This window comes from Phyllostomus hastatus, unplaced genomic scaffold (genome assembly GCF_019186645.2).
Source record: "Phyllostomus hastatus isolate PE091 unplaced genomic scaffold, TTU_PhHast_1.1 phas_contig_159, whole genome shotgun sequence".
Lineage (NCBI taxonomy): Eukaryota > Metazoa > Chordata > Mammalia > Chiroptera > Phyllostomidae > Phyllostomus > Phyllostomus hastatus.
This window is the reverse complement of record NW_025333640.1, coordinates 20,229,160-20,244,347: the sequence shown is the minus strand read 5'-3', so window position 1 is coordinate 20,244,347 and position 15,188 is coordinate 20,229,160. Positions and strand designations below refer to the sequence as shown.

General features: G+C 42.3%; 1 protein-coding gene across 1 annotated transcript in view; it reads right to left on the bottom strand.

Moving 5' to 3' along the window:
* Positions 1-9,265, bottom strand: part of CPE (carboxypeptidase E) — a 76,579-nt gene extending 67,314 nt beyond the window's left edge. Inside the window, exon 1 of the mRNA XM_045831840.1 lies at positions 8,757-9,265. Within this exon, the coding sequence (XP_045687796.1) occupies positions 8,757-9,063 (307 nt within the window). The 5' untranslated portion in view covers positions 9,064-9,265. The remainder of the gene's footprint in view (positions 1-8,756) is intronic.
* Between the last annotated feature and the right edge of the window lie 5,923 nt (positions 9,266-15,188).

Here is a 15,188-nt window from a genome sequence, read left to right as displayed (position 1 = left end):
GTTTGCTCCAATAAACTTAAAAAAAACCCGGTGCTGAACAATGTCACGACTTGAGACAAATGAAACTATTTCAATAGGACTGTTGTACTTTAAAAATCAGTTGTTCCAACACTGTATCGAAAACACAGAAAGGACAACAATCACATTTTAGTTTGCACCATGTGATGGCAAGCTGCATTTCTAGTAGCTTCCCTTGCAGGCATTGTCTTTATAGCACGAGGAACCTTTCGACCCTTGAATACACATTTTCCAGAATCTAGTAAGGTGCGCACTGGTTATACCATATGCCAGTTAAACTCAACATGCATGAAAGAGTCAATCCAAGGCAAGAAATGAATTAACGCATTTCAATAGATGCAAAGGCTCTGCCTAAAGGAGTGACTGACAAAGTAAAAGACCATATACATAGTGGATATTCATTAAATATTCCCTAAATTAAATTGCAAGTAGTAGCTATATGGACAAAAGCTTACATTTTCTTCTCATATTGGTAAGTTGATTTTAGCGTGGAATACCATGCTAAATAACCAGCAATTTTTGATGGTCATAAGAAAAGGCTGTTGTAAAATTACCGATTAGGGAGAAAAAAATTTTAAAAAGTACTGAGGCCACTCATTGGTCAGGGAGGCGACAGTTCACCCTTCACAATGACGTCTTACTATCCTGAACTCATGATTAAAGTTTATGATTTGCACAAGTCGTTGAACGGAGCTCTAGAAACAAAATATTTCTTGGGAAAAAAATCACACACTGGAAGTGAAAAGCAGCTGCGCAGTAAGGACAGATTTTCTGGTTTGGAACACTCAGGCCACGTGGGAAGAGAAACTGGGTGGCCCGATCGTACAGCATCGCTTTGGATCTGAACATGAGTAGCTGCCTGCACACAAAAACACATGAGCTAATTGCTGTTTTTCCCAAATACCTTGATTTGCACAACCACAGGAAAACTAGGGATTGTTTTTAGCAACCTAGTAAAGGTTATATTTAGTCTCATTTCTAAAATAAGTAGTCTGCATCCATTTTTAAAATAATCATCCTTTGTTTGAAATCAAATGTCTTAAAAATAAGGGATATTATTATTATTATTGTAACAGTAAAATCAGCTCAAAACAGTCCTATTCTATTTAATGAGATACTGAGCTGTTTTTCAGAGACAGCAGACCAAAACCACAAGTCACCCAGATGAAGGATGCACCGAGGAGATAACATGGACCTCCAGCTGCACCAGAAACCACAGTGTCCCTCTCTCCCTCTCTCTCTCCCTCTCTCTCTCTCTCTCTCACACACACACGCACACACAATATGCACACAGAGGAAACCAAAGGACCAGGACATAACCAGAACTTGAACCCTGAAACCCTTTCAAAGTGAACAGTCCATTGTCCAGGAAGATCCAGTGTGGACACCCCTTTTCATAAATGGCCAAGTTCCAAGATCCTCCAATTCAAACTTGCCCCTACCTGTTCCCTGTAACCTCTTAAAATCCTTCAACTAGCCCAGTGAGCAAGATGGTTTTGAGACACTCTAAGTCTCCCAGTCTTGACTGCTGGTGCCTTCTTGATCAATGAACCTGTCCTTACTCCAAACTCTGATGTTTTGAGTTACGGCCTTTCAAAGCCTCAGCACAGGAACCAGGCTCAACAGTGATTGTACAGTGAACAGATATTTGAAAAAAACACAACATTTACTGGGAGTAGAAATCTGTTCCAGGGTTTATATAATTAACTCATTTCTTTTTAAGAATCAATCCTGTAATACTTACATAAGCTGCCTTATCCTTCAAAGGTCACAAATTGGAGACAGTTAAAGATGTAGGTAAACCGTTTGAATGTAATAAAAGGTACTGGTAACACAAATAGGCTCTTCTCCGAGGCCACACTTTATTAGAAAGAGCTGCCTGCGGGGTTGCCTGCAAAATGCCATATCCTGAATTTTTAAAGAAAGCGAAACATTCACAGGGCAATGGACTGGCAGCAACTCAGTAATTAAGGAGAAGGGAAGGAAAGAGCAAATTTAAACATGTTTCAAATTGGAGCTAGCTTGACCCATCCGCTACCTTTCAGTCCGGCCTCCGGGACACTGGCACTTACAAGTGTTTGACTAAATGCCACTTCCTGAGGGAGGGGAAGGGAAAACCTGCAGACGCCTGAAGTCCATGTTCTGAGAGCACTCAGTTCTTATTCGCAACAGTAAGGATTCATGCAGATTTTTAAAAGGTCAAACATTTTACAAAGTGAACTTTTACTGATTATCTTTGGAGCTTTTATTTAATATCACTAGAACTTTGACTTAACCTTTAAAAAGCAGTCTGACTTCCTAAAATGTCTCCAGAGGAACGGAGCCTCCTACTAGAGCAGTTGTAACAGACAGCAAACACAGCGCTCCACTGAGCCATGGAAAGACCAGCCATTGGGGGATCTCTCTCCATTATGCCAGTGGGATGCACCACATTAATCTCAGTACAGACATAGGAAAAATATTATTTCTATCCTTTCTTCTTTCATACTTCTGCCATGCTAACATACATAAAGTCAACGTTGACTTTCAATATGGCTTTATTTTGTGATGCATATTTCTGCTGATTTGAGAAATTTTATATATTCTACAAACATTCACTGAGTGGCCACTATGTCCATAGCATAGTGCTAGACAGTTTGAACAAAATACAACCCCTAGCCAGAAGAAGTTCTCGTGACCTACCAGGGGAACACTTAGACCAACAATGGAAAAAATGCCATAGTAAAGGTGATAATAACCGTTGACACACATTGAATTAAGAACTTTATATTTCCTAATTCGTTTACTCATCACATTATTGTCATTTCATAGGCAATGAACCTGGGACTTACAAGTAACGTGACTTGCCCAAGAGCATTTAGTTACAAATGGGAAGAGAAAGGATTCGAACTCAGATGCCCTGACATCAGCATATGTGGTGAACCTTTACATTACGGCTCTTCAGGGGCCTGTGGAAGAACAAAGAATGGGGCCCCCTGGGGGGTGAGAAAATGGGCAGGGATGCCAAAGACGATTCAGAGATCTTTCACTCACACTGAGTCTGAAAAAGAATAAATTATTCAGGTCCCGAGTAGTTTCATCAAATTCTTCAGGAAAATAAGTTAGTCTTGCCAAAGGAAATGTTGGAATTGCCCTAGATTTATTTAGTAACCTGAAGAAACAACCATAAAAACATGCTCAAACAATGACGAACACTTCCACTATTCCTATTGAATAAAGCAAAAGATGTCAAACTGAATAAAAGTGAAAATGACCTGCACTTTAGAACTCAATAGAGGGCAAACACTTGTGAACAAGGAGGCAGCGATGAGAAGGCAAGAGGCCTCCCGGGCCACCAGCTGGGCCCGTGCAAGGCCAGGGTGACAGGGAGCCGGTCTCTGATGGTGGCGCAGCCTGGCAGGCCAACTCCGAATGAGCGCAAGGCCAGGGCAGCACGTTTTCCAGACTGACTGAAAGTGAAGAAAAATTTTAACAAATTAGCTCATCTTCACAAGTAGATGCAAGCAACTTCACTCAATTCTTTTCTATATACTGTACTACTTTGGCCTCCCAGCAACCTTAGGAGGTATGAGTTTTTAAAGTATCCCTATTTTATAGACAAGAAAAAGAGGGAATTAGAAATTAAAGCATGAAGCTACTTGATAAAAGAATGGGATGGCATTTGTTACTTTAATCTTTCCAGTCAAAATTATCTGTCCTGTCTCTTTGCCTCAGAATCAGGTTCTTAATTCAATAAGCATATCTTAAGAGCTTACTCTGCATAAATCACTAGGCTGGCACTTAATGGGCAAAAAATGGAAAACATATGTGTTCCACCCCCGAAGAACGCCTTGTATGCATCGCTCTGCTAGAGAATTACCAAGTTACTCCTTCATAATATAGTGAATGATAATAGGCTAAGGCCATATTTCTCAAACTAGTGTAATGCTAATTCCAAGATCAGCTCCTTCTAAAAATCAAAAAGGTTCCATGGAGAAAAGGCACGGAAATGCCATCTATAGTACATGTCTGACTTGGAGATCTGAAACATACATCACCATCTGAAGGGTTCTGGTAAGTCCTGCAATGCACAAACCTGTTTATCTTTGTGTAGCTAACTTATCAAGCTGAACGAATGTTCCATTAAATACACTCCAGGAAAAGCTGGGTGATGTGTCATCCCCAAATGCACTACTCTTGCATTTGTCAAAAATATCTTTCCCAAAGGAAGTGTCTATGAGGGCAGGGATTTCACTCTTCTGCTATGCCAATAAGGGAGGTGCTGGCAGATGATTCCTCTCCCACATCTCCAATCAGTTTCCATAGAAAGCTGCCTATTTTATCTTAGCATAGGATATGATGTGAGGGGCCAGCCCAATTTCTTCTCTTCCATTAGCCAATCACAAGTCAATCAAGTACATTATTTCTGGCAAGAGCTGCACTGACTCATTCAGGTCTAAAAATAAATCTTGACCACATGTGGTCCATCTACATCCTCCTCCAGAATCTAACATCCACAGCCATTCATTGTAAGGTGTTGCTCAACTGTAATCACTTTCCACTAATACATTCTGATCTTGCATGAAAGAAGGCCATATAAAATAACCAAAAGCCCCACTTCTTTTGTGTTCATTTGTTATATAGAAATTTTGCCAGCATTAAGCGTTCCATCACAATATTTGGCAAATGCACATTGGCATTCATACATTATAAATTTTAACAGATTTTGGGAGGAATGAGTCCAAAATAATCATTCCAGCCTCTGAGAGAGAAAAATCTATGCTCTCAAGAATGTTTCTAAGATAGCTTTTTAGTTATAAATCACTCCCCAAGAGCCATCTTAAAACTACACATCAAAGAATCAGTGTTTTAAACAAACTAATCTTAACTCGTGTTTAACTCTGGGAGGAGTGGTCTGGGAATACAGATTCCATTGCTTTGACATAAATAATGACGAATATGCATGACTAGGAAAGCAAATGCTTGGGTTTGAGCACATGAGTCCCTATGTATGGAAATATTTTAGAAGTATAAAATATAAACAAACATAAAGAAAAATGGAGAATATGATGAGGCCTGACAGGTTTTTACATCTAATGGAAACACATCTGAGCATCTAGAATCAGCCAAGAGGCCAGTCAGAGTGCAAAGACTCAGTCTTAGCCCAGTCTTCATGCCTGTCCCACCTTTGGGGCCCAGAATCACAATATAGGGGGCAGTGAGACTGGGGTCAAGACTACTCCCAGTTCTCCTGAAGATGGCTGATATCCACAACCCTCCTCCAACAGATTTTTGCAGGCCTCCAAAGTGATACAAAATGAAAACTAAGACTCCACATTTAGCTAGTCGGGAATCAAGCTGATTCCCATGATGTCATAACAGGATACTCCTTGCTGATCAATTAAAAATGGAATTTTCTTTCCCTTTTGTTGAATTCTAATGTAGAGTACCTAAGAGAATGAATCTTTTTCAGGAGATAAGTTCAAGTTCAGACCACAGCCTGGTACCACACAAGTGTGATGATCACTTCTTTCTGCTCAGGAAGAGAGCTGGTGGCATCAACAAACGCCTTCTCTGCATAATCCACTAATCTAACCAAGTAAACCTCTCATTTGCCAGGTATACCAGAGGGAAAGGCTTTATGTGTGTATATTTTGTTTTGGGAGAGGTTCCTCTATTATGCTAACTAAATCCTTACACATTAGCTACATTTTTACATTTATTTGTTTATTTTTTTAATCCTCAACCAAGGATATGTTTATTGATTTTAGAGAGAGAAGAAGGGAGAGAAAAAAACATCGACTGTTTGCTTCCTATATGCACCCTGACCAGGAATCAAACCCACAACCTTAGGTATGTGGCCTGACAGGGGTGATCGAACCCTCAACCTTTCAGTGTACGAGACAACGCTCCAACCAACTGAGCCACCTGGCTGGGGTACGCTACATTTTATTTTAATCCAGAAAAAGAAATTGGATTAAGAAAACCAACAAACTCGATACCTGGGCAACTTCATCAAGGTTTTAGTCAAGTAAATGAATTTGTCAAGCTAAATATAATTTCCTATTAGCTTAATCACAAATCTTATTTCAAACAAAAAACAGTCTTATAAGGTGAAAATAGTTAAGACAGTTGCCCTCTTTCAAAAGCAGAGGCCTCTTAAAACGTCTACCCTCTATGAGCCACCCTGGAATTGGTAAATTTCAATATTCAGCATTCTGTAAACATAGCTCCTACTTTCTAGTCATTCATTTTTCAATTACCAAAACTTCCTGAACTAAGGTCCCTGGTGTCCTTTCTTTTTTTTGTTTTAAGATTTTATTTATTTATTTTTAGAGAGGGAAGGGAGAGAGAAAGAGAGAGAGAGAGAGAGAGAGAGAGAGAGAGAGAAAGAAACATCAATGTGTGGTTGCTGGGGGCTGTGGCCTGCAACTCAGGCATGTGCCCTGACTGGGAATTGAACCTGCGATGCTTTGGTTCGCAGCCCGCGCTCAATCCACTGAGCTACACCAGCCAGGGCTCCCTGGTGTCCTTTCACCAGTCCTCCCACACCACTCTTGCAGCCCTTTGTACCTTTATACTGTCCTTTAAACTCCTGATTCCCAGTTCCAAAGGACAAGGACTGTCTTCTATATCACTGCACAGCCCAGAGAACCTGGCCCACCTAGAGTGTGCAGGGTGCTCAAAAAAAATGAAGCATGTATTTCTTATTTCTTAACATATCTTCATTTAAAAGGAATTTGAAGGCCATCTAAGAATGCTTTCCTTTATCCAAAACTTCCTTAAAAGTTAATTCATGCATGTATTATCAAACATATATTGATCAGACTTCTCCACTTTCTAGTGGTAAAAACAATACAATGGGCCCAAAATGGAGTCACTTATGCTAAGCTAAGACCCCTGTCACCAAACCAGGTCAATTACAGTTTCAGCTCTCCCAGAAATGGAATCTTAAACCAGTCAAGCAGGAATCACCCAGTCAACGCTGGTGAGGTCAGCTGCCTGATAAGCCCTTGCCATCCTCTATGGGAAAGTAACCTTGCAATAACCAACTTGCTTTTTCTTTTTGCCTGCAACTTCCTTGTTCTCGCTCTCTTCTGTGGAAAGTCTTCATTTTATACAGCACCTTGGAGCTCTTTTGTATCTACTGCCCAATTCATGCATCATTGAATAAAGCCAGTAAGTTCTTTCAAACTTAACTCAGCTGAATTTTGTTTTATAACGCTAGTTCCCCGATTCTTTCTAACTTACTTATCTTCTCTTAAAAGGTGGGGTGGGGGAAGAGGTGGAGCAATCACGTTTGAGATTATTTAGTGTTCATAATAATACATTACAATTAAAAATACATTAGGCATTTCATATTCAATTATTAAGTAATACCATCAACTTAAAATTTGGTTCATTTAAAAAGAAATCATAAAGCACATAATGTAAAAACAGTTCTGAGTTCATCTTCATAAAATGAATTAAATCTGTGTATTTTGTGTTTAGGAGGACTAGCCCATTATATTTTTAGATACTGTGTTATTCAACAAATGACTGGTCCACTGTCTTTTCCCTAATGTGTACTGGGCGCCTTCTGTCTGCAGATCTGGGAAGGGGTTGCTGGAGGGCCCCTACCTTGTAGAGCTCGTGATCTGAAAGACATATTTACAAATCTTGACAAACTATACATTCCAGATATTCAAGCTAAAGAATTCTTGTTTTCATTTTCAAAAGCATATCACATTCGAACAGTAACATTATGTTAGACTTTTACTTCCAAACTTGAAACAGGAGAACAAAAGTGAGCATTAGCTTTCCTATAATCTTGAAAAAATAGCTGAGGTTACTTTCTATCAGAAGCCTTGGTCTTGAAGATAACTCTTCAGGGCAGAAACATAATGGGTGAGGGGAGCCCCAAGAAGAGTTTTAAATACCTCTGATTAATACTAAATGAGTCACAATTAACATAAATTAAATACTCAGGAGGAAGATGCATAAGATAACTGTAAGGAAACGTCACCTGAAATAAAAATCTGCTCACAAACCACTCATCCCAAGTATCAAAAGCAGAAAAAGTGGAATATTCCTTTTTCCTTAGAAAGGTGGAGTCCGGTTCCCAAACCCGAATGCCTGTCAGACACCACTTTCCCACCCTCGGAGGAGGGCCTATGGGGTCTGCGCCGCCCAATGTTGCTAATTTCCTTAACATTTCCTGCGCATCCACAGTGCGCCTAATACACACGTACAGGTAGAGATGGGTATGCAGAGCCTGAAGATCCAATAAAACTGGTGCTTTGGAAATTAGGCAGCAAATGATAAATGACTTTTCCTGGTTAACAAGTCCCCGCCTTCTGCACCTTAGCTTTCTACTCCTGTATGCAAGGGAGGTCAACCTCCTTCATGAAGATTCTGTTATTCCCTCGGGTCTTTGATACAGCAAAGTGAGAGTGACCGCTGGGCTGGCGAAAGCATAGATTTGCTTGCTACGTGCTCCTACCTCCATCCCTCTAGGCTCTCTGGCCTAAGCTCACCAAAAGGCGGCCTACCGGCTGGGGCAGGACTTAGTGCTGGGGAGGGAGGGAGAACTGCGGGGACTGGAACCCGGCAAACCACAACGCTCGCGGTCAGGTTCATCCTCATCATCCCTCCGCCTAACTCCCACCTTCCACCCAGACGCCCTTTTCCACGGGCACCGCTGGGCCCACCTTTCCCTCGCACCCCCACCGCCACCAGTCCAACCGTCTGCGGCTCTCGAGGGATGGCAGCGCCCTTACCAGGCTCGTGGACACCAGGGTTGTCGGACAGCTCGATGACCAGGAGCTCCCGGCCCTCGAAGCTGCGCCCCACCGTGTAGATCCGGCTAACGGCGGTGCATTGCAGCCACACCGACACCAGCGCCTCGCGCAGCTCGGGGTAGCGGTGGTACTCGAAGGAGATGCCGTCTTCCTGCTGCAGCCGCCGGCGCCGCCTCATGCCCGCTGCGGGCGCCCCAGGCTCCTGGGCTTCGGCGCCCAGCAGCCACGCGCAGGCGACCAGTGCCCCGCACAGCGCCAGCAGCGCCCGGCCTCTCCGCCCGGCCATCGCCCGTGCCTTTCTGCGCTGGCGGCCTCTTTTGTCTGCCTAGTCCCGGGACTGAGCTGGCCGGGCTGCACTAGGGCGGCAAGTTCCGCACCAGCCTCCTCGCGTCTCACCTTCTCGGGTGGAATGAGTGTCCTCCCGTGCGCGGGGGCCACCCAGAGGAGAGGGGCGAGCGCGCTGGGCGGGCTGCACTACCCGCCGCCGAGCCCAGGGGAGCTGCAGGAGAAACCACTGCGAGGAGGGGCCGCCGCGCCGCGAGCCCGGCTGATGCTGAGCTGCGCGGCTGCTTGCGTGATCTGTTGGCTCAGAACCACGTCAAAAGCTAGATGGCTTAGGGGACGACGCAGGTGAAATGACAGCTGGGGTCTGGGTTTGTAAACGTTGTTTTCACTGAGAGACCCATGACGTTGCATGTGGAAAAAATATTCTTGGGTTGTGAATGGAGCTTTCTAAAGTGACCTCTACTCCAAGCCAACCTGGGTTTCCATCTTGATGCTCCAAAAATTAGAGAATATTCCAGAAAAAAAGAAAGGAAAGAAAAATATTGGCATCCACTTGCCTTCTTCCCGTGATGTATCTTTAGTAACTGTTTTGATAGTTCAAACACAAACCCAAGGGATGGATTTTCATTTATTGCAAGGTCTAGCTTGGAAAACAGAACAATTTGATTTACAGGGTTAACAGAATTTTTTAAAAAATCATTATATCAGTTTGCAGATGCTGTTGTTAATTGTATTATGCACGTTCCTGGATTCTTCCAGAAAAAAAGAAAAAGATAAAGTACAACTCTGGGGGTGCACTAGACAAAGGATATATTTGGGCACTAATATTAAATCTTTTACGAGCTGTGTTTCTGTGTGCTTCTGGCTCTGGTTGTAACCAAGATGTGGCCAGGGACTACAGTCACCTGAGGCCTTGATTAGAGCTGGAGAACCTTCTTCCAAGAAAAAATTAAAAAATTAAAAGATTAAATCCTATCATAGAAAGAAAACGCTGATAATAAAAGAAAACATCTGCATTCTCCTCTCAAAGTTACTGTAAAAATACAAAATCATTTAGAGCTTTAAATACCCAGTCTGTAGACAGGGTTGATATTCCTGGAGCAACTCTGGAGCAGATGTTATTCTGATGAGGTTGCCATTTGGACAATCTAAATAAATAAATAATCCATGGGGTATTTCCACCAAGCAGAAAAACTGGACACTATATAGGTCATTTTTCATACTAGACATTTTTTTTTCTTAACTTGTTCTTTCTCCATCTAACAATGAATTTCACTGAAGTTAAAAAGAAAACTGTCTCCTAGAGTAGGATCCAGATATTTAAATGATCTCATTGGATGAAAAAAAAAATGCTGCTGGAGAGACTGGTTTTCAGCCCCTTTGCCTGTCCACATTCCCCCCAGCCACATGGACCTTCTTTTGGGGGTATCCTAGGGAAAAGCTGCCACTCTAAAGACATGCCACTGGGTTGAATTGCGATCCAACCATGTTCTTTGTCGATGCAGGCAGAGCCAAGAACTGTATATTTTCCACTATGACCAGCCTGTGTTTGATTACATGGTCCAGAAGTTTGAAACCAGAGTTATAATTATGCTTCTAAAATCAAGCTCAAAAGAGCAACCTTGGAAACCTAGAGAAGGAAAACAGAGTAGCTAAAAACCAATAACTTCAGAAGTGGAAGGTTAAGATTTTCATGTTAGAAGTTTATGGTCACCGGGCTCATTTGTGGTTAGGTGGGGCGTATGAACTAGTGATGACGTGGGGAAACAACATATTATTCTGTGTGGCCCTTCAGCTGTCTCTTTAAACAAAGAGCGTGTTTTCTATTTTCTCTCAAATCTCAGTTTTATGGGTTGTTGTTTACTTTTTTAAAATAATGGGTGGGATCCTATCAACTATGTGGTCTCACTTGAGAGGGCTCTCTTTGCATCTTAGAAGTTTGTTTCTCTTATCTGTAAAATGAAAGGTTTGGATTGGATTATTCATTTGTGGAAGTGCAGATTCCTAAGCTCCCAGCAACGCAGTAGGTCTGAGATGTAATAAGAACACCATGTATTTGACTGATGTTTGATGAGTAAACATGCTTCAAGAAATACTGTCTTATGTTTCCTAAAATCTCTTTCTGATCTAAAATGCAATGATTCTGGAAGTTTTCTCTTTTAGAAAAATTTCTGCTCATCTGGCAGGTGACAAATCTGCTCACTTATTATTGGGCATACCACATATACCAAAGAATCAGTTCAAAGGAATTAGACCTTGGTCTTTGAATTTCTGGTCTATGTTAGGTGTAGGTCAGCTGCACTGGAGTGTATATTACTTGTTTGTGACTTCACAGGCAATTAAGTAAAAGATGATATGTCCATCCTGACTGCTAGATAGGAAATCTTGCATGTCAAGTCTCTAACGTGTTTAACTTTGTGTACCCATAGTAGAATATAGTAGGCAATCCCTACTTCAAATCGTGCGTGTGCAAGAAAGAGATCTTTTCTTCATGTCACTCCTGGACTTTTGTACGGGCATATTAAGCTCCCCAAACCTCCATTCCTACATTACCTCTGCCATTTTCAGATCCAGAAACTGTCTCTTTCTATATCTCAAACCTTTTATTCCCTCCTTCTGAAGCCCTCTCTAAAATTCATCTACACCATAAAAGTTCTGTAAACACATAGCTCTATGGCCTTCCAATGGTGTGGTGGTAAGTGCTTACAAACACTCTGTTCCCTGGGGTGGGGGTGGGAACCTGATTTAGAGTGTTTGCTGATTTCTGTGGTGTAAATACTCCCACCGTGGCTGATTTCAAATTAACAACGTGACATCACTGAGCATAGCAGTTGAGACGAGGTATGCAGCCACGTACCTTTATGTGGTGTGGGGGGTGTGTACAAATTCTTTATACTCCTCCTGTTCAAGAGGGGTGTGCCATTCCCTCCCTTCCACTTGGGTGTAGACCAAGCCTCAGTGGCTCACTTCTAGTGAACATAATACAGCAGAAGTGATAGGATGTGTCTACCAAAATTAGGTTATAAAAAGACTGCAGCTTCCACCTCTCTCTCTCCCCATCTCTTCCTCTCTCCCTCCCCTTCTCTTATCACTTGTCCCTGGGAGGAATTTGGCTGCCATATTGTAGAGAAGCCCACACGCACAGCAAAAAATCTGATGGAGGCCTCTGTCCGACAGCCCATGGGACTGACATCCTCAGTCCAACAGTCTATGAATTACTGTGGCCTGTCAACAACCACGCGAGCAAGCTTGGAAGCAAACCCTTCAGCCTCAGCTAAGCCTTCAGCAGGCTGCATTTCTGCCAGCTTGATTTATTAGAGACCTTGAGTCAGAACAACCAAGCTAAGCAGCAACCAGACTCCAGACCTACAGAAACTGTTCAGGAATTCATGTTTGTGGTTTTAAGCTGCTGTGGTTGGGGTAATTTGTTATGCAGCACTAGATAACTAATACATATGGCATCCCTCCCATACAGAAACCATAGGCACAAATAAGCCCAGAAACAGCAATAATAAAATGTTGCAACATAAGAAGTGATGAATTTTGAATATTTATTGCCTTCATTTTTCACATCATTTATTTAATTGCAAGTTCATGTAATTTATTTTTTGTAAATAATGGCTGTGTTTAACAAGTGATTCATGGAATCCCTTCAGTTGTAATAACTGGCGCTTGCAATTTGGAATGACGGTCTGCAGGCTCCCACTATATTCATTCCTGGGCTCCGCTTCTCACTCAGCACTCCTTCCTCCCTTGCCGGTTGGCCCTCCTCTGTATCTCCATGTAGGGGCAATATTGTATTGCGATTCATCTTTCATGAACCTTCTACATCAGAATCACCAGGTGAGCATGGCCACATTCCAGACCAATGGAATCCAGTTTTCTGGGGATAAGGCTTTTAATCTGCATTTGAATAAGCTCTTTCTAACCCTAACCCTAACCCTAACCCCACACCCTGTCATGGTGATTCTGATGCACAACAATACTGGGGAACAATGGTTGAAGAGACTGATTTTGAAGATTGATAGAACACAGAACAATGTTCCAGTCCCAACTCCATTGTTTGCAAAAATGGCTCAATAACTTCGTCTGAAAATGAGGGACACTGTGAGCACTCCATGAAACAGGGCCTTCAGGGGGTAGGCACCAGGGAAGTGCTTAATGAACAAAAGCCCTCTGTGTCCTGCCCCTCCTTGCTGGGACCAACTCCCCAATCACGGCACCCTCTCGTTGGCCGCTGCAGTGCCCATCCAGGCATTCCTGCTTCCAAATCCTTCCTCCTGCTTTGTGAACTCCCAACACCAGTGTCTGTCATTCCTTGTTAGCACTGAAGAGATTCTCTTAGCCAGCCTTCACTAAGCATCTCTCCATTCGCACTCTGAGGCGCACTGAGGAGGCCCGTGTTCCTGACGGGAGCTGCGGCTACTCTCGAGCGCTGCTCTGGCTTCTCTCATCACTGGGTTGCGCTCATACCAGGAGTCAGCCGGGTGTGCCACCAAAACGTTTGTGCCAGGTTTACCTGGAGTTGTGAAATTGAAAATTAGGCAAACTGATAAAGACAAGGGTAGAAAAACAGTTAAATGCTTTCGGAAGCATTTGAATTTTTAAAATGGAATTAGGTATAGAGAAAACAGAGAAGGACTGACAAAATTTACAAAATTCTCTCATGATTCTATTATTAGATTGGTTCAAAAACCTGTCCCTCTACTTTAAAGAAACTGAAACCAATAATGGTAGAAAATGCATTATGGAAAAAAATGGCACTGTTCCTACAATCAGCAACCAACCAATGGATGAGTAGGAGGTCTGTCCAGATGGTATCCAGCCATGTAATATGAAAAATAGGCATGTATTGAAGAAGATACAAGGTACAAGAAACATTATACATAGGACAATGACGGCTCAGTCCCCTTCAAAGTAGGTACCTTGGGACATCACACAGTTCTCCCAAACGCTATCAGCTATCCTGTCATATTTTCCTGAATCTCATTGATGGTCTGAAGTCTCTTCCCTTTCAAAGGAGATTTTAGTTTTGGGAAAAACCAGAAGTTGCAAGGTACCAAATCTGGGCTATAGGAGGGCTGAGTCACCTGGGTGATTTGATGTTTCCCAAAAAAACTGCATGAGACGTGAAGCATGAGTGGGCATGCTGTTGTGATGAAGCTGCTAATCACCAGTTGCCCACAGCTGTGGCCCTCTGAATCATCCAAATAGTTTCCATAGAGGAATGTTCATGCAAAATTGGATGCAGATTTGTTGCTCTACTGGCTATCATTTTGAATGTTACGGCCACACAGTACACATACTCATTCAACAATGTCTACCACCCCCACTGATTAGTGCAGTGAAGTCATCATTGTTCACACATGCACATTCCAGTCCACTCTTTTTGGCTGCCAGGTTACATCATGTCACGGAAACCGTTCTCATTATATTGACAATGGCTGGACTTTTTTTTGGACAGACCTCATGTATGTTTATATTTTAAGTTAAAATAAATTCTTAAAATTATGCTTGGTCACTTCATGTTTTTATGATTCTCTTCTTTCACTGATTTTTTGCCCCTTAATGAACTCACTACCTGTTCCATTTGTATCAGTTGAGATATTTTCCATAGCAGACAGGTAGCAATCAAATGCATCCTGAGCATGCTGCTTGAATCAGCCGGACAGCACTGCAATCACAAGTAGCACCGCTGAAACATTTAAATACCAACTCAAATTAAATGTGGTCCAAAAACTTTATCATTGTTCTTCTACAACTCTACCCTGTACAAATACTCCGTATCCCAGTGGGTACTCCAGTCTTACTGACCATCCAGCAACACTGCCCCACAGTATGGGCCATATGTGCAATTGCAAATTTTCTAGCAGCTATGTTAAAGACCTAAAAAGGAACAGGTGAAATTAATTTTAATGATAAAGTTTGTTTAACCCACGATTTCCCAAATATTATCATTTTCACTGGCAATATAAAATGTATTCATGAAAGATTTTTTCATGCTCAGTCTTTAAAATCTACTGTGTAACTGACATCATAGCACACCAGCACAGTTCAGGCTGGCCGCACTTCCGAGTGCTCAACAGCCACAGGTGACCAGTGGCAACTGCACTGGGCACTTCTGCC